Genomic DNA, 24,816 nt, shown 5'->3' on the forward strand with positions numbered 1-24,816 from the left:
AGTGCAGCTCATCTAATGGAGCTAAGTAAAATAAACTGCATGTGTGTATGCAAACTTAAGTGTTACCTACTATTTAAGGAATTTGTTTGGTGTATGGAATGTCCATATGCATAGATTGAAAGAGATTTTCAAAATTGAAATTAATATAATTTTACTGGTTTCATCTCTTGTTGCAAAGTATTTGACTGAAGATCATTGATCCAAAATTTCATTTGGACAGAACGTTGTTTAATTGACCTAAAAAAGGGATATTGAAACCCTCTGTAGTGTTGTATAGATATTAATTTGCGTAAGGAAATTAGTAGGTAGAAAAGTTACATTTTAATCTGTGTCTTTGAACCATTTAAAAATTTTGTTTCTCCAAGGTTTAAAATCTACAGTTGTCATAGAAAAACTTTACTGTGTTAAGGATATTGTATTACATCATTAGGTAACGGAGCTACAATTTCAACAATCCGTTCTTCCTGTTTGGTGGGATGTGCAATCACACAGGACCATTCAGACTCGCTTGTTCAGGCAGCTGCCATATCCTGCCTTCAGCAGCTTCACATGTTTGCACCCAGGCATGTCAACCTGTCCAGTCTGGTTCCCAGTCTTTGTGTGAGTACAAAACACATCCCTTTTGTTTCTCTAAATTTCACGGAGATGCTTATCAGAGAGCACAGGAGAAGCAGTTAGCAAGAGGTCAAGGATACCCAAATGTAACAAGAGAACCACAGTTGTAAGAACACTTGAGTGCTAGGGAAATATGCCTGTCCTCAAGCCATTTTATATCTTTTCAGAATGCTCCCCAAATTGAAGTAACTGAGTTTAATTATCTTTCACCCTCGACAGCACAAGATACATTTGTATCTAATATGACTGAGTAAAAAGGTCCTGAAACACTGTTTCCTCCAACTGATTTTATGCATAGAGGGAAACGAGCGAGTTGGGGAAAAGTGGGAGATTTTGGGTTTACTTTACCACTGTCAGCATAATAGTTGCTGACATTCAAATTCTTGTGCTGCTGTTGTTAGTGTTGCTTGCTCCCTCCCTGAGTGTTTGGTCAGCAAATCCTGGCTTAAGCGTGGAAGTGAGCCAGATGCTGGAACCCAAAACATACCAAATACAGCTCTAAGAGGAAAGGTGGTGTGTGTGCATTTTGGTGTTGGCTTTTTAAAAAATTAGTATTACTACTTTAAAAATTAATTTTAGGGGTTTCAGCAGTCCTATACTGAGAAATTAGAAAGACTTCTACCTAATATCTGTTGGATGTTTTGCAAAGTTCTTTTTGTCATTCTTTATGAAGCTGGTGATTCTGTGTTACCTGAAGGAGTGTGTTCCTCTTTACATCAACATTGGAACTTCATTTCTTAGTCTGCCATCCAGACTTTCTCTAGGGCATCCTCTCTTTGTTACATTCTTTCCCTCACCTTGCTTCTCTCACCCCCCACTCTGGAGTACTCCTGGGAATGTAGTGTGTTCCCAGAACCTGTCACTTGTCTTTTCACAAAATTATGCATGAAAGAAGTATGATGTACCTAAAATTAAGTAGACCTTTTTGTATGAAAACTATACAACATGACAAACAACCCCTATAACCATTTGCTTTGCAAGTACTAGTGGGTAATATTACAGATAACAAAGTTCATACAGGAATGACAGTTTTGAAAACTTTTCTCAGGGTTTTCTTTCCAATTCCTTTATGGTCCTCTGCTAAACAAAAGCTATTTTTGTTCACTTTTCTCATATTCCTTACTTCAAAGTCATACTTAGTTTGATAAATTTTCCTCTGAATTGTCTTTTGCATTTCTTTATGCTGCAAATACATAGATATGTAGGCAAGGTCTACCTTACTTGCCCCATTAGCAAACTGTTCATGGCTTTTTAACTCCCTTTTGAATGGAATTCATACCAGGCATCAACATTAAACCACACAGTTCCAGTGTCTAGTTTAATTTCTTCTTCCTGCATTGGCTTCATAACCACTAGTTGTTTTGTAACTTAAAACTGGGAATACTCTTTCCATTAATTAAATCCCCCAAATATTCTGTTTTGGTCTCTTTTTTTTTTTTTTTTTAAATTCCATTAAAACAACATCAGTGTCATATTTAGAGATTCTTTAAAGTCTGCTTGTTTTTTCAGGACTGAAATCTTGTATATTCATATGTGAAATAAAGTTCTACTGTTAAAATGCTTTATAAACTACAACCCTTGGATTTAGGAAAGCAATTTCCATCCACATAATAACCTAATACTGAGAAAGCAAATGTGTATTTGGTTTATTAAAAGCAAATTCCCCAGGGTAAATAAAGAATCGGAGTTTCTTAAAGAGCACTCTTCATCTCTCCCACTGTGGAAAAATACACAATTCTCTGTGCAGCTACTTCCTCTCAGGAAAACAGGGACCACGCACAATTCTTCTGTAAGAATGTTTGCCTTGTACTTGAGGTGATGCAAAAGGAGTTACAAACTAGTGTTAGTTAGCAAAGAAATCTGAAGCTGTCTTATTGAGGGGCACTTATAGAAACTTAGGCTATAAATTTTTTTCCAAGTTTGAAATAAAAGTTATTATGGTAGCTGGCATGTGATGCAGCTGATGATGGCTTTTTGTTTAAAATAATGTATAATTTGCAGGTTGAGTAAAGAGAATTAGTAATGGGTTAGAAAGTATAATTAGTGTAAAATCACATGGGTGCAGCAGTTGAATATTTAAGCTCTTACCTCTAACCAGATCACAGCTGTCAGCTGTGTATATGTCAACTTTATTTTCACATTAAAAGTGCTTCTGAACTCTCAAGGTCTTGTGAAGAGCTTGCTACCCAGCACCCCACACATGGGCATATAATTGAAAACTAGAATGCTCTTAGTCCTTATCAGCATTGATTTATTGATACGAGGTTGCAGCAGGTCACTCACCTGTAATGGTTCTGATTTTAGGTTCATTTGTGCAGCTCCCACTTGCTGCTTCGCCGGGCTGCAGTTGCATGTTTACGGCAGCTTGCTCAGAGGGAAGCAGCAGAAGTATGTGAATATGCCATGAGCTTGGCAAAAACTGCTGGAGACAAAGAAAACAGTGGCATTAGTAAGTATGTCTTTCTGGGGCCTTTTTGTAACACTTTGAGTGCACATAGTTATGTGTATGTGTGATTTGCTTTCAGAGGAGGTAATAACACCAACAAGCTGCCCCAGCAACAAAACAAAAAACTAAAACCATCCTTTCCACTTTTCTGGCCACACCCCTACTTACCTCTTGAATTTCACTTACAGTTTAACTTTTTGTCGAATTCACACTTAAACTTCTCTGTCCTATTAAGAGTGGCAATCAGTACACCAAATAGTGGATATGCAGTGAAAATGTTTTACAATTTTTCTGGTATTTTAGGTCTTGGTCTTTGGAAAATTGACTTAGTTTGTGTGCTGTTTGATGGAGACATTTAGTAGTGTTATATTCTGTTAGCAGCACACCTGCTAGCTTGTGAACTTTGCTGACTAGTTCAATTCTTACATGCATCACTTTATTCTGAAAATAGGAGGATTAGCAGTGTTGATCAGCACACTCTTCATATGAACAAGAAGTCGTGAGCTTACTTGTATTAAATCACACCAGTTAAGTCTGTCTCTGGAAAGATTCTTTAGAGTCCAGTGATATTAGTGGTTTTTACAAATATCCCATGAAGAGAGGGATATTTTTATAGTTTTTTTAAAGTAATACTAGGAGGTGTTATTTGCCTCGCAGGCAATAAATTCAGTTAATTGTTGTATTAAAATCATTCTGGTGTTGAGAAGAAATTCTGTAACATTTTGGTGTATTGTTGCCTGAACTACACACACAAATGCACAATATCTTATTATTGCCTGAACTACACACACAAATGCACAATGTCCAATTCTAGCCTCTTATTCCAAATTTAAAAACTGAGTTACATGTTTCAGAAAGGAGTTCTTGTTATCATTTGGCAGATACGAATCCTTTTGCACCAGGAGCTGGTTCTCGGCGCGATGCTCATGCCCGGCATCAGGGGGTTAATATTACAGAGACGGGCCTTGAAGGTGTCCTTTTTGGAATGCTGGATCGGGAGACTGATCGGAAGTTGTGCTCAGATATCCATGATACTCTTGGACATATGCTTTCATCACTGGCAGTAGAAAACCTTTCTCACTGGCTAATGCTTTGTAAGGATGTCCTTTCAGCTTCCAGTGGTAAGTGTTCTATTCATGTAAACAACAGCATATCCTTAGTGTTAGCATCTTCTGGCAACATTTGTTTGGATTTGTTATCCTGGTTAAGACACAGCTTATACTGTGTCTAGAATTTTGTTTATGGTGCATTAAAACTTGCTTAGAAAAAACAAGCTGTCAATGTTAGGTAAGATTTAAAATATTGCTTTGAAGATGGAAAAGTTAGCTGCCTTAAAGTAGGATTTCCAGTGGAAAAGCAGTATGATTATCACTGGCATTTCAGTATATTAGTGAAAACAGACATGCTATTTTTAGCATTTATACATCAGGAGCATACAGATACAAGAGCGCTGTATGTGCTCTGAGCTTTCTTTTATGAGGTTTTGTGAGTTATAGATGTGATGATGGGTTTCCATGGTGATGACACTTTGCTTGTTGTTCAGCTTTGCAGAGTTGTTTGCACAGATCTTGTCCTCTGAGACCTTATTCCTGTTTTTCAACTCGCAGGATGGTTGTGACGCAGATTCTGCTAATTTTTCTTGCATTTATACTTGTTTATTGGCATACTGTGTGTTCATCCTGAAGCTCTTTCTAAATGTTGCCAGTTCTATGTTTACTGGTGAATAATGCTACCGATGATTTCTTAATGCAGTGTAGTTGCCATCTGTCTGTCCAGTGAAGAACACCTTGTTTGAAGTCAGCATGTCCTTTTTTTACTTCATGTGGGATCGGTTTTTAAGTTTTTAACATGGTTTCCCAACCTCTTATATATTTATTAGTAGGTGAAATAATCTCTCAACTGTACCTTAATAAGCCAGCAATTTGATTTTGAACTCCTTTGATCCAATTAACTCACATATGAACAAAATCTGGTTTGCTTTTCAAGCAGAAATTTACAAATGAGCCACATAAGGCCCTGAATGACTTCTCAAAAACAGTCTTGTGAGTTAGCTTCATCCAAGTTTGATTTGCCATAGCCTCTTTCTGTCATTATTGAATGTCTTGGCTGTTCAGCCGCTTAAATTTAGTATTTCTAAGAAACATGCCTTGGTTAGGGTGAGTTGCCTGTGCAATAATTTCTTCTCATTTTCCTTTAATTATTGCCAGAGTATTTTTTGTCAGTTTCTTGACATTTTGCTAATTTAGGCCTTGTATTTGAGATTTTTATGTTCTCATTTCTGAATAGAAGTGTATATGCATGCTTGGTGAGTTGCTTTTTGTCCCTGTTTGGATTTGATTTTTTAAAAATACGATCCCTGAAGTAATTTTATTTTCTGAAATGGAGTCTCACAGCCAGACTTCAAGAAAATAAGTTTTTGAATTTTAAATACATTTGTGGGTGCTATGAGCTGCCTGCTTACTTGTATACCTGTCCTGTGGCATGGAACTTTGTAGTTTTCTTTCAGTGTAACTTGCACTATAGCTTTTACTTAAAACAGGATTCCTTGATTCTGAACCTGGTAATCTGTCTTACCCTGTTTACTGACAATTCAATAGGTTGATTTTCAAGGCTGAGAAGTTTAGATACGGGCTTCAGCTATAGTTGGTATCTGTGGAGAATTAACATCACAGGAATTTATTTTGTGTCATTTAAGCCAAATTTAAATTTAAACCAAATAAAGGGTAATTATAGCCCATATGAGAGGTGAAAAACATTTCTTCTACTGATACGCTTTTCTGCTTTTTTCAAATGTAGTTGTTTGACCAGAACAATTAGCCTGTTTTGAATCTGAGTGTAAGGAAGGGCTTGAGTATGTCCTCAGCTGTCTTCTTTGTAACGGTGGGTTCTTATTTTTTTCTTTAATTGTTCTCTGTTGTAGACATGAGCACTGCTGCTCCCTTGGGAGGAGGGAAAGATGAGGAATCGGAAAAGAAGGATGAGATGGATGATGATACAATGTTTACCACCTTGGGTGAAGAGGATAAATCCAAGCCTTCTGTAGCACCTCGTTGGGCAACTCGTGTGTTCGCAGCCGACTGTCTGTGCCGAGTTATCATGCTGTGTGAGAATGCGAACAAGGCACATTTTGATCTGGCACTGGCTCGTTCAGCCAGACTTAAGAACCCAACAAGTAATTACAGAATGTGCATGCTTTGAGTTTTTAATTTTAATTTTGACACCCCTTTACATCTTAAGATTATACAACTAAGAAAATAATATAAGCAGTTATCCTTTCATTCAAATGGTTAAAAGCGAAGGAAATGACCAGCAAAAGTCAGTAAAACTGTAGCTGTATAACCATTGTAGTTACTGTACCATGAATACAAAGAAGGAGGCTTGCTGAAGGATATAAATTCTGACAGACTGGTCTGCTTGGAAACAAATAAACAATCCTTAGGTTTGCAAACCTTTCCTCTAGTCTGAAATAGAAGCAGTAAACTTCTACCTAAGGGTTAAGGTGGGAACAGTTTCTGAGTTTAATGTAATGACAGCAATGAATTGGACTTCAGAGATTATGTTAGCATCTCCAGACTGAAGGGATGTTCGGAAAGAAAAAAGAGGTAAATATTGCTGTGGCATTGATTTTGGAGCAAGGGATCTGGGAGGGCGATACAGTAAGAAACGGACTGAGCTGCTTGATAAAGTTCATCCTTTTGGTATCTATAAAGTGATGACTGTTAATTTTAAAGCTCATGTTTTGAATACCATTAGTAGTTAGAGGGTCCAGATTGAAAGGTCAGAAATGACATAGTTGTTTGGTGAATAAATGCCCATGTAGTGCTCATGAGGACTTTGTGTGTGTGGCATGAATATCATGAGCATTTTAGAATGCACAGGATTAATGGATTTTGATGTTTATGTTGCTGAGGTTGTCTGTTACAATACAGAGATTTATCAAGTCTTTGCTTGTGTTGCTTTGATGCAGTCTGGTTCCAGCACTGTGCTTTGTTTTTGGGAGAATCTTGTTTCTTGCTTGATTTGAGGCTGAGGTCATTGAAGACCAAGAGGGAAAGTTTATTTGGAGATGGCATTGTATTATAGAGAAAACTGTGAAGTAACTGCTATGTGTAGGATCGTGCAGAGGATTGCATATAATAAGACTGAGAATTTATTTCTCTAAATGTATTTAAAGTGAACTTGATGTGTTAGGTATCATTGTTAAAAGGAAAAGACAGCAAACTTCTGCCCCCTCCCCAGCTTAAACTTAAAAAAATGCTTAAATTTTAATGAGACCAGTTACGGTTTGAAAGAGTAAGTACAGAGTTAAGACTTTACCTCCTTGTAGTTTTTATGTGATCTCCAGTCATTCTTTATTGACAAACCTCTGAAAAGTTTCAGCTACAAAATGAACTTTTTTTACCTTGCAATTTGATACTATGTAGAGGTTTCATAAATTATGAGTTTTGTTGGTCACCATGGATATTATGTTTTTAAATAATTTATTTTTGTGTTAGTTGTACAACATCTGTTAATTTCAAATTGAGAGTAAGGAAAGAAATAAAATTAATGACTAGAGAAGAATAATCCTTTCAGAAGCATTATGGAGTTATATACTGTTCTTTTCTGCATGTTGCCTGTGGCTTACTTACAGCCTTGGATGTTGCTTTTGGGAGAAGAACTGGAGACATATTCAGTTTGTAGGTGCCTAAACTTGATGAGGTTTCCCTTTATCAGCAGGGGTCACTGTAGGCATAGGACTCACGCAGGAATTGCCTTGAAGCTTTTCTGTAGGTTTGTGGGAGATCACAAAAATTAGCATTGCTGAATGTTCTAATCTCTTCTAAGCTTTTCACCCACGTTTGCATACTTGATTCAATGCAACTTCTGTATATAGTATATTCATTTAGTTTCAAACTTGTGCTTAATTTTTAAGGTTGTCTTAGGAATAAAAGATCTTGTGTCATTTTAAGGGGGTGTGGGAGAAGAAAAATAGGTTATGTTCTCTCCTGCTTTCTTGTATACCCTTGAAGTGGACCTTTGAAAAAGAACAGGTAAAATTTGTACATGTCAATGAAGAAAATGTTACAAATGTTAGCTCTTTAAAGTTACTGAACAGCTCTTTCTGTTTTGTTCTAAGATGACTTCTTAGTACTGCATCTCTCTGACCTTATTCGAATGGCATTCATGGCTGCGACTGATCACAGCAACCAGTTACGAATGGCTGGTCTTCAGGCTCTTGAAGACATTATCAAGAAATTTGCATCAGTTCCTGAGCCAGAGTTTCCAGGCCATGTGATACTGGAGCAGTACCAGGCTAATGTGAGACCTCCTTTATAAGTTTGGGAAATTGTATGTTTATGCCAATATACCAGTATTAGATTTGAGAACATTTTGTAACTTCAAAAGACCTGTGAAGAGATTTTTATGTATGAAAATGTACCAAAGAGACACCTTTATTTGCCTTTTCAAAATATATTTTTTTTGTCTATTTAGTGATATTTAGTAGCTGATGAAAGCAAAAATTCAGTAGCTATTGATTCTTGAAATACAAATATGAAAAGCTACATTTAATTTTTTTGCAAGGATGGCATTTAATTTGTATTATCAGGAATTGGAAAATATTGCTGATTTAGTTCCAGACTGAATCTAATAAATCTGTGTTCTTGGGAATTAATGACTATACTCTGTTTAAATGAAAACTACAGAAGTCTAAGAAGGAGAGGTGGGCAGGTAAAGATTTATTTTGGGGTATTATTGCTTTATTTTGTTGCACAGCTTAATTCTTTTGTCTCCACTGTGTTGTCTTTACAACTACTTCTTAAAGGAAGGTTTTCATCCTTTCACTTCCTGCCTTTTTCTTCTTCCTTCTGTAGTGCTGCAACCATTACTTCTGTCTCTTTTACCTTGTTCCTTTTGTTCCAGAAAAATCCTGCCTTCTAACAACTGCCTAGAAAGGCTTTCTTGTCATTACTTGTCGTTTTGGGAAACTTATTGCAATTCCAACCATAAACATATGATTTCTTCACATCGTTATTCCTTTGTACATAAAAAAATCATTGGCTTCTTGAGTCTTAGCATAAATTCCATGTGTAATACTTTGATGATTAAACGGATAATCATTAACAAAAGAGGGATGATACCATGTATTTGACAAAGATAATTGTGGCTTAAAAAGGAAATGGGCAAGCAGGAAAAGAACTTAGCACTTTGTTTTTTGAAGAATACTATTACAAATGTCTGCTAGAGAGCAAGAGTAAGTATGGGATATAACTATAATGCCAAAATAGGCAATCCTGCCTTGCTTATTTTATATATGTGCTTGAGCCTTAAACAAGGTGAGATGCAGAATGTTGCGTTACTATTGTTTTAGTTAGATTTTCAAATTTGTCTTCCTGTTAACAGGTTGGAGCTGCTCTGAGGCCAGCTTTTTCCCAAGATACACCATCTGATATAACTGCAAAGGCCTGCCAGGTACAGAGAAAAATATTCAGATAGTATAAGCCAAACTGATTTTCCTTCTCTTTGAAAAAAGGATGCAAAAGAGAAGTAGTAGCAAATGGCTGAAAAATTGTGTAAACCTAAGCCATAATGTTTTTGCAACATCGTTTGAATCTCCTAGTACTTCTTAGAAGTGCAGAAGTCCATTTAAGGAACTATATCAGAAAACATTCTTTTTGAAATTTATTGTGTCTTCATGTCAATTCCACATTTGTTGATAAAAGAAAAAGTGAAAAAACCCCTTGTTTAATGAGACAAATAGTAATGTCTTTGCATGCCTTTCAGTATGATTAAATACTTGGATTACTGATAATTTACCTTCAAACGGTGAAATTTAATTCAGTTGAATACTCTGTTTTAGATTTTAGAAGAGCTGAATAGTTTTCTTATAGTCATAGTACCAACCTTTTAGTGAAAATTATATGAAAAGCTTTTGTATGTGTGTTTTTCCTTGTGAGTCATCATGTGCTACTGTAGTTTAAATCAACATTGGCAACATAGCTGTAGTATCTGGTATGTGGTTTACACAGCTAAATTACTACTGTAGTGTAAAGCCGCAGTTTAATTAGCTATGCAAACATCAGTTTTAGTTTGGTAACTGTGTTACATAAGTCTTGTTTAATAAATTTAGGTCCAGCTGGACTGTGATTTTTTTTTTGGTTGTTTTATACTCTTAATTTCCAGCAAAATTTATAAGGATAGGTAAAATATGGCATATTTTGGTATCTATATGTAGAAAAGAATGTGCTCATCTTGCTGTATAGAAAGTTTCTGGGCATTTAAAGCTAGATGAAGAGGCAGTTTGTGTGCAAATACGTCATATTGCTTATAACTTGTCAAAATCTTCCCCCTGTTCAACCAGTTTCAAAGTGGATGTGTGTTCTTACAGGATCAAATGGTTAGAGATCAGGTTCAAGTATTTAGCTTGGTTTTATGTCATTGCTGAAACAGCTGTTGATTTGTCCAGAAGCAGTAGGAAGTAGTCCTGCTGTAAATGAATTACACATTTGTGACAGATTTTCAGCAGCCTTGCCCTGTGCACCTTTGGGACACTTTTTGTGTTTGTATTTACTTTAAATATGTCCATTATTCCAGATCATGTGAGGCCTGTCCTTGAAGTCTTTAAAGGGACAAAAGAAAAAAAAAAGGAGATAGGACAAAAATGCCTTGAAAAAAAGAGTTTGTAAAAGCTGAACTGCTTGAGTTCTGTAGGGTTTCTTGTTTCTCTTCTGGTCCTTGTAGAATTACCACCAGAATCAAAGCAAGTAAGCTCTTCTGAAATAATTTGTCCATTTTCCTTTTTGTAGAAAAGCAGCTTCACCAGAATTCTGTTTCTGCATTCGGTCTGGGCATGAATGTGTTTCAGAGGATTAATTCAAATGTATAGCACTAGACAGGAGCAGCTGATCTGTATGGTTTTTGGATTTTTAAGTACCTCTTTGGGTCTGATTAATTCAAAAGTAAAGTGGGGAGACACCAAACATTTATGAACCATGTCTGGTATTGATTATTGTAGAATAAGGTACTGTTGGTTCCACACCAGAGCCCAGTTGTTTAAAGATTTTTATTTCTTTTTTTTTTTCTAGGTGTTTTTGTAATATTAAAGAGCTTGAAAGCTTTTCATTAGTATGGAGCCTTAATATATAATTTGAGAGGTGTGGGTTTTAAAATGTGTGGTGTGGTGAACATGCTGGAGGGAAGGGAGGCTGTCCAGAGAGACTGTGACAGGCTTGAGAAGTGGGCCCATGCCCATCTCATGAAGTTCAATAAGGCCCAGTGCAAGGTCCTGCACCTACCTGGGTCAGCTCAACCCCAGGCACAGTTATAGGTTGGGTAGAGAATGGATTGAAAACAGCCCTGAGGAGAAGGACTTCACTGTGTTGGTTGATGAGAAGCTCAACATGAGCCCACAATGTGCGCTTGCAATCCAGAAAGCCAACTGTGTCCTGGGCTGTATCAAAAGAAGCATGGCCAGCTGGTCAAGGGAGGTGATTCTCCCCCTTTTCTTGGCTATTGTGAGACTCCACCTGGAGTACTGTGTCCAGTTCTGGAGCTCCCAACACAGAGAGGACACGGACCTGTAGGAGTGAGTCCAGAGAAGGGCCATAAAGATGATGAGAGCCCTGAAGTACCTCTTCTACAAAGACAGAGTTGGGGCTGTTCAGCCTTGAGAAGAGAAGGCTCCGAGGAGATATTATACTGGCCTTCCAGTACCTTAAGGAGGCCTACAAGAAAGCTGGGAAGGGGCTGTTTACAAGGGGATGTAGCAATAGGACGAGGGGTAATGGCTTTAAACTGGAGGAGGGGAGATTTAGGCTGGACATTAGGAGGAAGTTCTTTAGCGTGAAGGTGGTGAAACACTGGAACAGGTTGCCGAGGAAGCTGTTGATGCCCCATCCCTGGAAGCATTCAAGGCCAGGTTGGATGTGGCTTTGAGGAACCTGGTATAGTGGATGGTGTCCCTGCCAGTGCAGGGGGGGGTTGGAACTAGATTATTTTTTAAGGTCCCTTCCAACCCAAACCATTCTGTGATATGCTTCACTGTGAATGCAAGGACCTTTTCCTTGAATGATTTAACCAGGCATGTGGGAACAGAATTAAACATTTTTTATTGCCTATTTATGGAGGATTAAAAAACCCCTATTTTCCATGTATCTATTAAGTTCCACTGTAATATGCTTTGCTGATAGAGCTTTTGTAACCACTCACTTGAGCAATTCTGTAACCACGTGGGGAGAAAAAAAGGAAAACCATGTGGGTTTTTGTATTAAACAGGAATAAGCTGCTACAGTTTTTGTGGTGGTTGTTTTGGTTTTTGTTTTCTTGTAGATTTTTTTTTTAATTATTATTTATAAGGTTGTTTTTTTGCTAGCTTAGAATGATTCTAAACTTTGTTGTTTAGGTATGTAGCGCTTGGATAGGAAGTGGGGTTGTAAGTGACCTGAATGATCTCCGCCGAGTTCACAACCTTCTTGTCTCTTCCCTGGACAAAGTGCAAGCAGGAAAGGGATCTTCTAGCCAGCTTTACCGAGAGAGTGCAACTACTATGGAAAAACTTGCAGTTCTGAAAGCATGGGCTGAGGTAAACACTGACTATTAAATCTTTCAAAGTTTGAAAATACTTTGCAGCATAATAGCAGCCTCACATCTCTTGCTATTCAGTCCTCCTGCCCTCTTCCTTGCCTGTTGCAGTTCCAATCCTGGTACACTTTCTGTATTTTTCTCTGTTCCATTTTCTGTCATTCTGTCAATTCATATTTACAGTGATGCTTGATTGTTCTTTGCCTCACTGCACTTTTCTGTATTAAAGTGTACACTCATATTGTATCAGATCTTAACTTTACTACCATCTTACTGCTCTTGAGCTTAAAAAATGCCCAAATAACCTTAAAATATATTCTGGCAAAATATTGCAGTTAGTTAACCAGGAGTTTTTCAAAGTGTTCATAATAAACTACAGGCTTAGTGTGGATGTTAAGGAATGGCTGGAATACCAGAAATGTTCAACTATTTGCAAAAGCCACAGCTAGCACTACTTATATTGCCTTGCTTCCTGAAATGTTACTTGCATGTTATAGTGTTTTACATATAATTACTGTAATTACACAAGTGGTATTTTGGTTTCTTTTAGTTTAGGTACTTCAGTATTTGGGTTTTTTTCCTTACATTTTCTTGGAATTTACTTTGGAAATTACAAAATAAAGTATTAACATGTCAGCTGTGTAACATTACTCCATAACGTAATTATCAGCTTTGATACAGAGTATCTGTATCTATTTTATTTCTTTTCTAAAAATGCTTATTTTTACTATATTTGTCTGATATTTCTGCTTTTTTCCATATTTATCTAAGTTAAATCTAGTAATCCTTTCATAGCATCTATCAAAGACAAACATATAAATGTTCTTGTATTCACATAGCATGTTTAAAGCCATTTTTATGTCTTTATTGATACATAATCTGCTCCCAGAAAGTGAGTTACTCTAAATTATGTAGTAGCTCTTAATGTAGCTCAAAGAAATCTTTGCAATAAGGATGCATTGATTTAATAAAATCTGTTATTTAAACAAATGTATCTGCATAGAGCAGCAGTTACTGACAATTTTTTAGGAAAAAAGTGTGTAGCCAGATTTTTTAAGGGAAGTGCCATTTATGCCCCTAACTGTTACATACTGGTAGAAATAAAAGAAAAAATATCTAAATAAAATGTAATTGTATTGCATATATCTTCTTCCCAGTCATTTTCTGGTGAGTCATCAGCCTATGGAATCTGTTACTTTCACGTGGGAAAGGCTGCAGCTTTTTTTCTTCTTAGGATCTCACAGCACATACTTTCATATCGGTTTTTCTTCTAGGTGTATGTTGTTGCCATGAAAATTAAGAAAGAAGCAGAGACCAAACCAAAGCGTGTTTTAAAGAGTACAGAGGAGGATGAGGATGATTTTGGTACTGTAGATGAGTTGCCACCAGACAGCTTGATAACACTTGTACAACCTGAGCTGCCTGCACTTAGCCGTCTCTGGTTAGCTGCACTGAAAGATTATGCTCTTTTAACTTTACCAGCTGAATTTGCTACTCAGCTTCCACCAGATGGTAAGCAGTAGAATTACTTCTTGTGTTGTGAAAAACAGAAAGAAACCCTTAGTTGAGACTTTTAAAATTAATCTTACCATTTATTTGGCGTACATGTTTTTTTATGCAAGTGATAAATTTCTGTCTATATGTAATAGGAATGTATGTTGGAAGTTGGAGCGTGCGTATCTCCTTCAATCTGGAATGAAGATATTCTTTATCTGAATTACAGAGATCATTAAAACCATGTATTTGTAGAATTATGACTACTTCTGCACCTCTCATACTTTGGAATCAAATGGGAAAAGATGTTTATATAAGAAAAACATAGCCCTTGAGATAGAGTGGACACTGTCTTAAAGTATTTTACTGAGCTGAGTGTTCCATATGAAAAATGCTGCAAGACCTGATGACTTTGCCTGCCTGCCTTCCTCTCTGCTTACTGTTCCATTGTAGCCATTGCACTTTTCTTATGACAGGTACTAATGTTGCTCTTTCACAAGGAGAATTAGGATATGCTGTTACTAACAAGAATTGCATCTAAATGTGTATATGATCAAATACACCCAGACTAAAGAAACTTAATAAATGTAGAGCATGTGGTTTTTGTCTATTATTTGCAGAGAATTTCAGAATTTACCTTTGCTAATTTAATAGGGGGAGCATTTTACACTCCAGAAACAATTGATACTGCTAGACTGCATTACCGGAACTCCTGGGCTCCCATCCTGCATGCAGTGGCACTTTGGCTCAACAGTACAGGATTTAATGCTGCAGAGTCAACAGAAGAGACTGCTGCAGCAATGCCCAATTCACAGAAACCTGCTGCTTCCGTTATGTTAAATCAGACACCTGGAACTCCACCTACTACTAAGTCTTTGCCAGAGATAAACAAAGATCGAATGCACTTAATTTTGGGTAAGAGTCACAAGTTTAGAGTTTAGTACTAGCATGTGATGGAATGAAATTGTATGGGAATAAAAAAAGATATTTTCTTGAAATCTGGGAAGCTTAAAATGGAATATGTCTGGATAGTAATGTTCCAGAACATCTCTGTCTGCTTCTCTGTATCCCTCTGCCTTCTGTTTTTTTTTTAATAGTTTTGGCAGAATATTTCTTGGTGTGATTTTTGTGATTTTTATAGACAAGTTGTATATCTATTTTTTTGAGGTAATTGAACAAAATGAATAGGAACTGTTTTGCGCTGTAATATAATTCAGCTGGTACAGAATGTTGTGCTTCAGACACAAAACCTGTAAAGTTATTAAAGTAGACACCCTAATAAAACCACAGTTTGTTAGAGACTGATATTTGACAAGTCAAATGCAGTAGCTTTTATAGTTTTTAATCTGTGAGTAGCAGTTGCTGTTTCCCTTTGTTTCCTAACAGCTTTAAGAGGTGCATATGATCACTTATTCTGAGGAATTCTCAGTTTGCTGAGATAGGCAGATTCTTGAAACCAGAATTAAGTGCCATTTGTATAATATGAATATTGCATATCTTTTGAGGCTTAACTTCGTCTCAGTTTTCTTTACATTTAAAAGAGTTCAATAAAATAAAACTCAAAATGGAAGAATTCAGAAGTTCAACTTGCACATCTTCAGAACATAGTGTGGATTCCCCTCCAGCAATCTAATTTGCTTACTGTCACTTTTTATTATTTTTCTTGCCAAATTTTGGGGAAGACATGATGCAGAAGAGAAAATTAATTCAGTGCTACTATTTCTAATACATAAACTCTCTTGTCCTTTAAAGGAAGAAGAATTTAGAAAAACATGTAGCTTTCTGAAGTTGTTAAGAACCTGTTGAATGTATACATAAGTTTAAACAAGAAAACTTGTTTTTTATGGTGATGTGAATGTTCTTTTAAAATATTGCTCTTTTCAGGTGTTAGTATACAGTTTCTGTGTTCCCCACGACCTGAAGAGCCTGTTGAGCACGTTACATCTTGTTTACAAGCACTTCATACTTTATTGGATTCCCCTTGTGCCAGGATCCATATTGCAGAGGATCAGGTACTGTATAAGCATGTTGTAACAATCAGCTTTTTCTAGGTCTTGGTCTTTCATCTGTGATGATTACAAAAGCTGCAATTACTTTTCCATGAGAAAAATACTTGCTCATCATAAGCAAGTGACATAACAATTAGGAATTGTTAAGTCTTAATAATTTTTGTAATATATATTTTGTTTTACTGTAGCTCCTTGGTGTTGAACTCTTGAGTGTGCTTCATCGTCTCCTCCTGACCTGGGATCCTCCTTCAGTCCAGCTGCTGGTTACAGGAGTAGTCCAGCAGATAGTAAGAGCAGCTCAAGATTATTTGCAGGAAAAAAGGAACACCCTAAGTAAGATTTTTGAAAACACAGCTTGCTTTGCAGAGTAAATAAGCAACAGGTTTTCATACTGGGACAAGCACTCAAATACATTAGAGTATGGTTACACTGAGAACAAAGGTGCTGTGTATTCCACAGATGCTCTTGAGGCAGTTATAATCTTACCTGCTGATTTCTTAACTCTTATAAGGTATAGTTTTTCTTCCTCTAAACAACTTACTAGTTATTCTTTTCGTGTCCTGTTTTTGATTAGTTTTTCCTTAATATGAGTGATGAAAATTATAGCTAGCACACCACTTAAGGTCTTACTAATAATTTGCTCAGTTAATATTTCTCTATTGACTCCTAGCACTTAATTTACAAAGGTTTTTGAAGTTTAATGTTTAGCCCCCAAAGTAGGGTCTTGTGGCGCATCACTGGCAAAACTGATATTCATGAGATGAGTGCACTGCTACTGGAACCAGTGTGAAAAGTTGCCTGCCCTGGAGATCTTGCCAGGAATTGGAGCAGACTTGCATCTGGGTTCTTACTTCACTGACATTCAGGGTGTGTCAGCAACCAGGAGCTCTGGGAACGGGGTGTGCAAACAGGAGCAAGGCAGCTGGCATGGAAAGGCATGCCTATGCAGCCCAGAAGTGCTGCTCAAGACTGTGTGAGACTGCTAGAGTCAGCATATTCATGGCAGTGACAAACAGCAAGACACGATCTGCTGACTGAGGAACAATCACCTCTGGCACATGGAAGGTATAAGGACCTGGGTTGACATTCAGATGGAAGTCCCAATGTGACTGTCCTTCAGGCCCTTTTCTGTGCGGCCAGGGCTAGAGGTGACGTTGGTCTCACCTGTGAGATGTGAAGGAAGTGCTTGTGAAAGGTGAGCAGATTGCGTAGTAAGAGAAAAGGCAGATAGAGAGAGAATGACAGGCTCATCAAAGAGATACTGCAGGTGTAGGAGTCCAAGCCCCATGTGCCATGGAAGGAGGGACAGCTGTAGGCTGTGCTGGCATACAGCCCTGGAGACTGGGACTGCCACAAAGGTGGAGGGTGCAAGATTGTGACTTACAGCAACAAAAGGCTTTATCTCAAGACATCTAGTTGAATAACACTATAGGGATTTGGCAAGAGGAGAAGAGGAACAAGCAGTCAGGGTAGGTATTGGGGCCAGATGTCCCTCTTTGGCAGCTTGGGACTGATATGACTAAGAGGAATTTGAAGAGTGATACTAATCAGGGGTTCTTTCTTGTTTGCCACTGACTTCCTAGTGAAGGAGAGGTGGGTGAAGCCATATTAAACCAACTGGAAAAAGCCTTCCAGTCACAAGCTATGGGAGTTTCATGAGAGACTTCTCTGATGCAGATGTGCTGGAAGAGCAGTGCTGCGAGGTGCTAACAGCTTTCAGAAGTGTATGAGGCACAGGTTATTTTCAGTGTGGGTGCTGGACAGTCCCAATAAGGGAGTGGCTCAGTGGATCTGCTCCTTATGAGTAGTGAAGAAATTGTTAGGAAGGTTAGTGGTTGCTTTAGCTGTAGCAGCCATGAGATAGTGAAGTTCATGATCCTGAGGGAAAGAAAGCAAGTAGCAGAGTAAAAGCTTTGGGCTGACTTAGCAGACTTGAACTTGTGCAGGGAGCACAAGATCTCCTCTTCCAGGGGAGATCTTGTAGTAAGCTTCTCAGAAGGGCAAAGGAAAGAGAGATGGCTTATCTTTGGTGGCAAAAAATAGCTCATCCAAAAGTGCAGAATGCTAAACAGACGTGACAGGAGGCTGACTCTGCTGAACAGGAGCTTCTGACTGAGCTCTAATGTGACAAGGAAGTATATGGATGGTGGAAGTAGGGGCAAAGTGCCCAGGAAGATGACTGAAATAATCTGCTCACGTATGGAGGAATGGAATTGGGAAAGCCACGATTTGGCTGGAGCTGAGACTGGTGATGAATGTAAAGTGTGACAAGAGCTTTTATAGATATATTGGCAGCAAAAAGACCAAAAAAACTTTGTCCTGCTGCTGAATGGATTGTGTGATCTAATGACAAAACGCATCTGGGAAAAAGTGACACACTTATCTTCTTTGCTTGGTCGTCTTATGTCTAATGAGCAAGTTTAGGGGAGAGAATTGCTGCCTAGTGTAGATGAGCATCAGGTTAAGGACCACTTAGGTAAAAGCTGGATGTACCCTAGGACCAGATGGGATGGATGCATCTGAAGGAACTGACTGAGGAGATTCTAAGACTACTACAGTCATCTTTGTGGTGCTCAAGACTGTCATACTAAATTGTGCAAGTGGTGGGTACACTGGAGGGCAGTGCTGCCTTTCAGGGGAATCTTGAGCTTCATGACTAAGAGCCTGCTGTTCAGCAAAGACAGATGCAAACCCCTGCATTTGGGATGGAATAACCCTGTTCATTGGTGTCTGGGGGCTGACAGTGGCAGACTGGATAGCAGATTTGCTGGATAATGAGTTGAGTGTGAATCTTTGGTGTGCCTGTGCAATGCTGTATACTCTGTTACTGGGCTGCATTAGAAATGTATGACCAATAGATCAAAGGATATGATTTTTCTTTCAACTTGAGCTTGTAAAGATGCATCAGGAGCAGTGTCTAGTTTTCTTTACCCCTCGTCCTCATCTTGAATAAGAGATGTTGGCAAACTGAAGGAAGTCCAGTGGAGGTCTGCTGAACTGCTTAGGGATATGAAGTATATGACACTTGAGGAGAGGCTTGAGAGACCTGAACTTGTTTAGTCTGCAGAAGATAGGGCTAATACAGGATAGAATAGCAATCCCCCTTCTTAAAGGGGTTTGAAAGAGAAGACTAGTCCAGACTCTTCTGAAAGGCACATGGTGGAAGGACAAGAGGCAATGGACACAAGTTGTAGCAATGGAAATCCAGATGGGATACAAGGAAAAAATGGGTCACCATAGGAGTGGTGAAGCAGCAGAACAGGTGACGAGGGATATTGTGGCATCTGCATGCTTGGAGATATAAAATACTGGACCAGTCCTGAGCAACCTGTTCTAGCTTCCAAGTTGGCCCAGTTTTCAACAGGAGACCAGACTGGGATGTTTCATGGAGGTCCCTTTCAGTTTAACATTTTTCTGAGATTCTCTGAGTCCATACACCAAAATCCTGTTCCTTTACTTTGCCTTTATTGAGCTTTAGTAAAATGAATTCCTTCTTCTTTTATCTCTGCTTCTTCTGGTATGATATTTCAACTTGGGATGTTTTGCTTAGGCTTTTCATCAGCATGTTTTGTTAAGTTTGTTTCCACATTATATAATAATATCCTTGATAAGGGTATTAGTATCAGTCCAAGAGCTACTTTCTGAGGTACCTTTTTTTTAACAGAGCATCTCCCTGTTCAATCATCCCTTTACCATTTCTTTAAAAATCTCACATTGAATGTACTGTTTGCAACTTTGCCAGGTAAATTAGTTTCCAAGTGGCAACCCGGCAAATAGTTAATTGATCTCTGGTTAGGTTAAGTCTGCCATGTTTTCTTTTACCTGGAAGAAGTAAAGTAAAACCCAAATAATGTCCACTTACTAAGGAAAACTGTCATCTTAGTTTGGCACAGTACACTGTTGAGAAAAAAACCCAACCTGTTACTTTTACTAGTTTTCCACATAAAGGATTTTGCTGGAAGTTGAGCAATCAGCACAGCCAAAAATGCATGCTCTGTTCAGTCATATGAATTGATCAAATTGTTTGCTGTAGGCCCAGTAAGTTGCATTTTTCAAATCAGCGAATGTGATAACAACACTAGCAATCATTTACATTCATAGGAGCTCTATAGGGGTGGTTCAGGCCAGCTCTGACTTACTGAATCTCTGTTGCTGTTCAATGGGAGAAGGAAAGACTGCAGCTGGCCAAGCTGCTATTCAGAAGAGAGACTTTTTGAACTGAACACACTGAAATAATGAACTTAGACACAGAATCCTACAATGTGTTTCTGTTCTCTTATTTCATAATCAATTTAGGCTGAAATAAGATTTTGTCAGGGTAGAACACTTAATTAATAGCCATTAAATTAAAAAAAAAAGTAATGTCTGTTTATTTGGCAGTCATTGCTGTTAATTTTACAATCAGTTTTCAAAGAACCAAAATAATTCCTGTGTTTACGTTTTGTGTATTACTACGTTTTTTCTAGTTCTGGATGGATTTTTAAGTATTGTTGCAACCACAATACCTCTAAAGCATTTTAAACTCCTTCAAGTCATTCTAACTAAAGCAGTTTGACATGAGCCATGTTTGTCGTACTGTGAAGCAACTTCTTCCTCTTGATTTTTAACTTTTTTAAAAGTGTTTCATGTAGTCTTTGATGTGGAATCCTTCTTAACTGTCTCCTCAGACATTTTTTTTCTGTTTTCAGATGAAGACGATATTGAGGAAAAAGAAAATCCTCTTTCTTTAGGAGAGGGAGGTGAGAGTGGTGGTCTTGTGCCTGGAAAATCTCTAGTCTTTGCAGCCATGGAATTGCTCATGTTTATCCTTGTACGGCACATGCCCCATCTGAGTTCAAAAGTGTCAGATTCTCCAAGTCACATTGCTAGCAAATCTCACCTCTCTGAGGAAAGTGCTCGTCTTGTAGCTGCCACCGTCACTATACTGTCTGACCTGCCTTCTCTGTGTTCTCCAGCAGGTAAGGTAATGTAACAAAAGACATATATGAGTGGTTACTGTAGGCAAGCATAGTGAGCTTATGATCCTAAATAGAAAAATAATATATTCTCATGGGATACTTTAAGAGTCATCTATGGAAAATTATGTTTAGGTTTAAAATAAATTAAGAATTCTGGCTTTTCCAGTGAGCAACATAAAGGAACTTACTTGATTTTAAGTTTGCATGTGTAGTGCAAGTTTGTTGAGTAAATGAGCTCTATATCACTGGGATTTTATTGTTTTTTCCTGCTCTTCTTTTTTTTTATGATTTTGAAACCTTTTGGACAATTCTAATCATATTGTAAAAGAACTTGGATGTCTCAGAGATAATTAAATTCCTGAGAAGTTCATGAAAAGTAGCAGCTGGATGAAGAGAGAATCCTACTGAGGAAAAAACAGCGCAATTCAGCTGCGATACACTTGGTTTTGTAGCCATTGGCTGTCAGTCATCCCAAATGTGACTAAACTAAATGGAGCTTTCTTCTGCTCAGGGAGACTGTCACAAAGGATATGTGTAAACTAGGGTAATTGCACTGAGTGGAATTCAGGGGTAAAGGACACCATTGCATGAGAAGCTGTGCTCTTTGAGTTTTGCTTTGCAGAGAACAAATTGCACAAGAGTTGTCTCATAGATCTCTGGGAAGTTTCACACACTGCTGTAGATAAGACATTTTAGAGGTTGGTGCTTTGAGATGTGTGATAAATAACATACTTGAAAAAATGATGCTTGGAACACAAAATGGGCTGTCTTCCACATTGCAATTCTTTAAAAAATAGTGGATTTGAGGTGATATGGAGTCCTGCACTAGTTTAATTTGATTTCTAGTTCTTTTTCCTTTCTCTTTGTTGTGGGTCACATGGGGTGGGACAGCATGGAATGGGCAGAAAGAGTAACAGTACTATTGTGTTGACTGGAGTGAAGGCATGACTCCTAGCATTTGGGAAGTGGCCAGTGGAAGTAGCTCAGAAACTCCTGTTAGTTTATGGAGACTGCTAGAGTTGTTTGTTTTCTTCTCCAGAATATGTAGCTAGCTGATAGCTGTAGGGAGCACAACATGGGCACAAACATTTGTGTTAATTGAGCCTTTGAATGTAAGGGAAACTGTGTGCAAAGAGAATTCATCACTTTCTGTGATTCACTGTTCTTTGTATTTCTTCCTCTTTCTTTAAAACATGGGCATCCTACAGTCTCCATTGGACAACCTGGGCAATGTGATCTAGAGAAACTGCTGCTTTGAAAAAGGGGGTTGGACTAGATTACCTCTAGCAGTCCCTTCCAGTCTTTCTTCAACTTGGTGTATTTATCCTTACAGCATTCCTAGAAGTAGGAAGATGTGTTGATGAAGGACAATGAAGGCATAGAAAAGAGATGGAAACAGACTTGACTGTCTGAAGTGAGCACATAGATTGATATTACGTGCCTAAACCAAATAGCACCCTTCTTGCAGTCCTACACAGGAGCTTAAAGTTGTCAGTTTAACTCTGGGCCAGCAATTAAACAAATGACAGATACTCTCTGTTAACCCTTCCTTCTAATAAAGTTCCAAGGTATCTGAAGTCAGGTTGTGTTACTTGACCAATATTTCTTAAGTATGCCTAACTTGCATTGGCAGGACTGGCTGCACAAAACATGTAGGTAGGAGTCGATTTCTTCAGAAAAGCAATGCAGTAGGAGGAGGATCATTTTGTCTTTTTTGTAGAGTAGCCAGATGGATACAGCTTTTGGCCAGGACATGAGACACCAGATAGCTTCCTTACTTTGTTTCTGGGGCTTGTACCACACACCAGCTTCCTTGGAAAGTGCCATAAGCGGGTTTGAATGCTTGTTTCCAGACCTCTTATTGATGTTTATTTTGTAGGACTCTACTGATATGCAGATCCTGTTTTGACATGTAGCAATCTGGACGTCTTTGATATGTTACATAGCATGTGTGATATGCCATGTAGGGCAAATGTTTTAATAGCTGAATCATCATTCCTTGAATTGACAGCAACATTTTAAGTGTTGGCTTGTATGACTTGTGTTATGACACCATTCAGGAGTGCTGATTATTGAATTTGGTGATAAAATATTGAATGGCATGTATCACTTGTTACCTGAATTGCAGTTTATCTTGGTGTCTCCTTTGTCTCCTAGTCGTATATATCCATATTGGGAAAGCTAAAAGAGGTGATCTACCAGAGTTTGAATTAACTTTAGAATGTTTTGTTGGTTTTTTTTTCCAATTTTAGGTTGTATGACAATCTTACCCACTATTCTGTTTCTGATTACAAGAGTGTTGAAGGAAACAGCAGTAAAATCAGCAGATAATCAGGTCCCACCTCCAGTCAGTGCAGCCCTTCAAGGGATAAAAACTATTGTTACTCTTCCAACAGTCAAGACTGATGAAACTCAGAAACAATGGACAGGTCTTATTCGCAGCACTCTGGCATCTATCTTGGAATACTCTCAACCTGGTAAGTTGTTTCCCAATGCAGGAGAGTTAGAATTGAAGAAATTGCTGTAATGAAAAGGCAAGGTATTGTATCTGTCTATAAATTAATAGGCTTCATGTCTGAAGGTTGGGGATTAAAAGTGGTGGTGAATTGATTGTAAAATTGAAATGGGAGAAGGACCTGAGTGCATGGAGCATAACTAATCAGAATTACTTAATAGATTGTGTTGAAGACAAGCACAGCATTGGCTTTAAGAAAATACAGTTAACATTTCAGGAGGTCATGTCCCAGATTTCTCCTTGTTGGTCAGTTTTCTTTGACAATATTGATCATAGCTACCTGTTACATATTTTGTCTTTTTCAGCTCATTTTGTAGCCCACCCCCTCTCATATCCTTTCAGTTGGGTATTTTTTCTGTGCTAGTTCAAACTTTCTTTTTAAAATTCTTTTATGATATGATTAGTATATGCTTTAGGATTTCCACAGGCTGACTTTAGCAATCTTCATAGTTTTCAGCTAGTGGCTTGTTTGTGGAACTTGGAAATCTCCTTTCTGGTATTGACCTGTCTTTCTGACATCTGCTCAACGTCTTGCAAATAAAATCTAATGGAATTCCATCATCTCTTGGACTATGCTTTAATTTCTGTGACTACTGGCAACTCTAGACATCTTGGCAAGGCCTGAGCAAAGTGTCATTTCCACCCCTCCTTTCCTCCTTTCACAGAATACCTGCTAGCTTAAAGGAAAGGACATTACATTTGCAAAAACAGTATTTGTAGGGGAACTGATCTCTTTACCGAAAGTGTAATTGTTCAATACTCTACATGAAATAGACACATGGAATTAAACTTCAAGAAAAATGGCAGTGTATCTTTTAAGTATTTGCTGACATGATTCATATAGTCTTAATTATGTGAGTGTTGAAGTGAATGAGTGTGCAGACAGCAACTGTGGCAAGGTTCATACTGGAGTAGGATATTCACAATATTGTTACAAGCTTTCAGTGGTGAGAAAAGATCCTACCTCTGCCAAAAAATGTGTTACCCACCAACAAGATGTCTACTGTGTCTCTTTAGAGAAGTGCAAACTACTTATTTTGGTTCACATTTGTACTTGGCCTTGCCCTTCAAAATTAAAAAAGATGTACAGTCTCAGCTGTATAGCTAGCAAAAGGGAGACAAAGATTTGTCATTTGCATAATGGTAGCTCAGCCAAAACCATCCCATTACATCCCCAAGTAGCCATTTATAGAGACTAGGGAGAGGCCCAAATGGAGT

The 24,816-nt window shown here is 38.0% G+C and overlaps 1 protein-coding gene across 2 annotated transcripts in view; it reads left to right on the top strand.

The window, feature by feature from the left end:
* The window catches only part of HEATR5B (HEAT repeat containing 5B), a 53,726-nt gene that overhangs the window by 22,319 nt on the left and 6,591 nt on the right, over positions 1-24,816 (top strand). The window contains exons 20-32 of one of the 2 annotated variants that reach the window (XM_010004569.1): positions 431-600; positions 2,920-3,072; positions 4,002-4,182; positions 5,982-6,233; positions 8,181-8,362; positions 9,446-9,514; positions 12,444-12,623; positions 13,897-14,134; positions 14,771-15,031; positions 16,001-16,128; positions 16,314-16,458; positions 20,814-21,083; positions 23,336-23,560. In XM_010004569.1, the coding sequence (XP_010002871.1) occupies positions 431-600; positions 2,920-3,072; positions 4,002-4,182; positions 5,982-6,233; positions 8,181-8,362; positions 9,446-9,514; positions 12,444-12,623; positions 13,897-14,134; positions 14,771-15,031; positions 16,001-16,128; positions 16,314-16,458; positions 20,814-21,083; positions 23,336-23,560 (2,454 nt within the window). Of the gene's footprint in view, positions 1-430; positions 601-2,919; positions 3,073-3,942; positions 4,183-5,981; positions 6,234-8,180; positions 8,363-9,445; positions 9,515-12,443; positions 12,624-13,896; positions 14,135-14,770; positions 15,032-16,000; positions 16,129-16,313; positions 16,459-20,813; positions 21,084-23,335; positions 23,561-24,816 lie in introns of both variants that reach the window. The other variant, XM_010004568.1, reaches the window with a different exon arrangement.

This window comes from Chaetura pelagica, unplaced genomic scaffold, assembly GCF_000747805.2.
Source record: "Chaetura pelagica isolate M959 unplaced genomic scaffold, ChaPel_1.0 scaffold278, whole genome shotgun sequence".
In the NCBI taxonomy this organism is placed as follows: Eukaryota; Metazoa; Chordata; class Aves; order Apodiformes; family Apodidae; genus Chaetura; species Chaetura pelagica.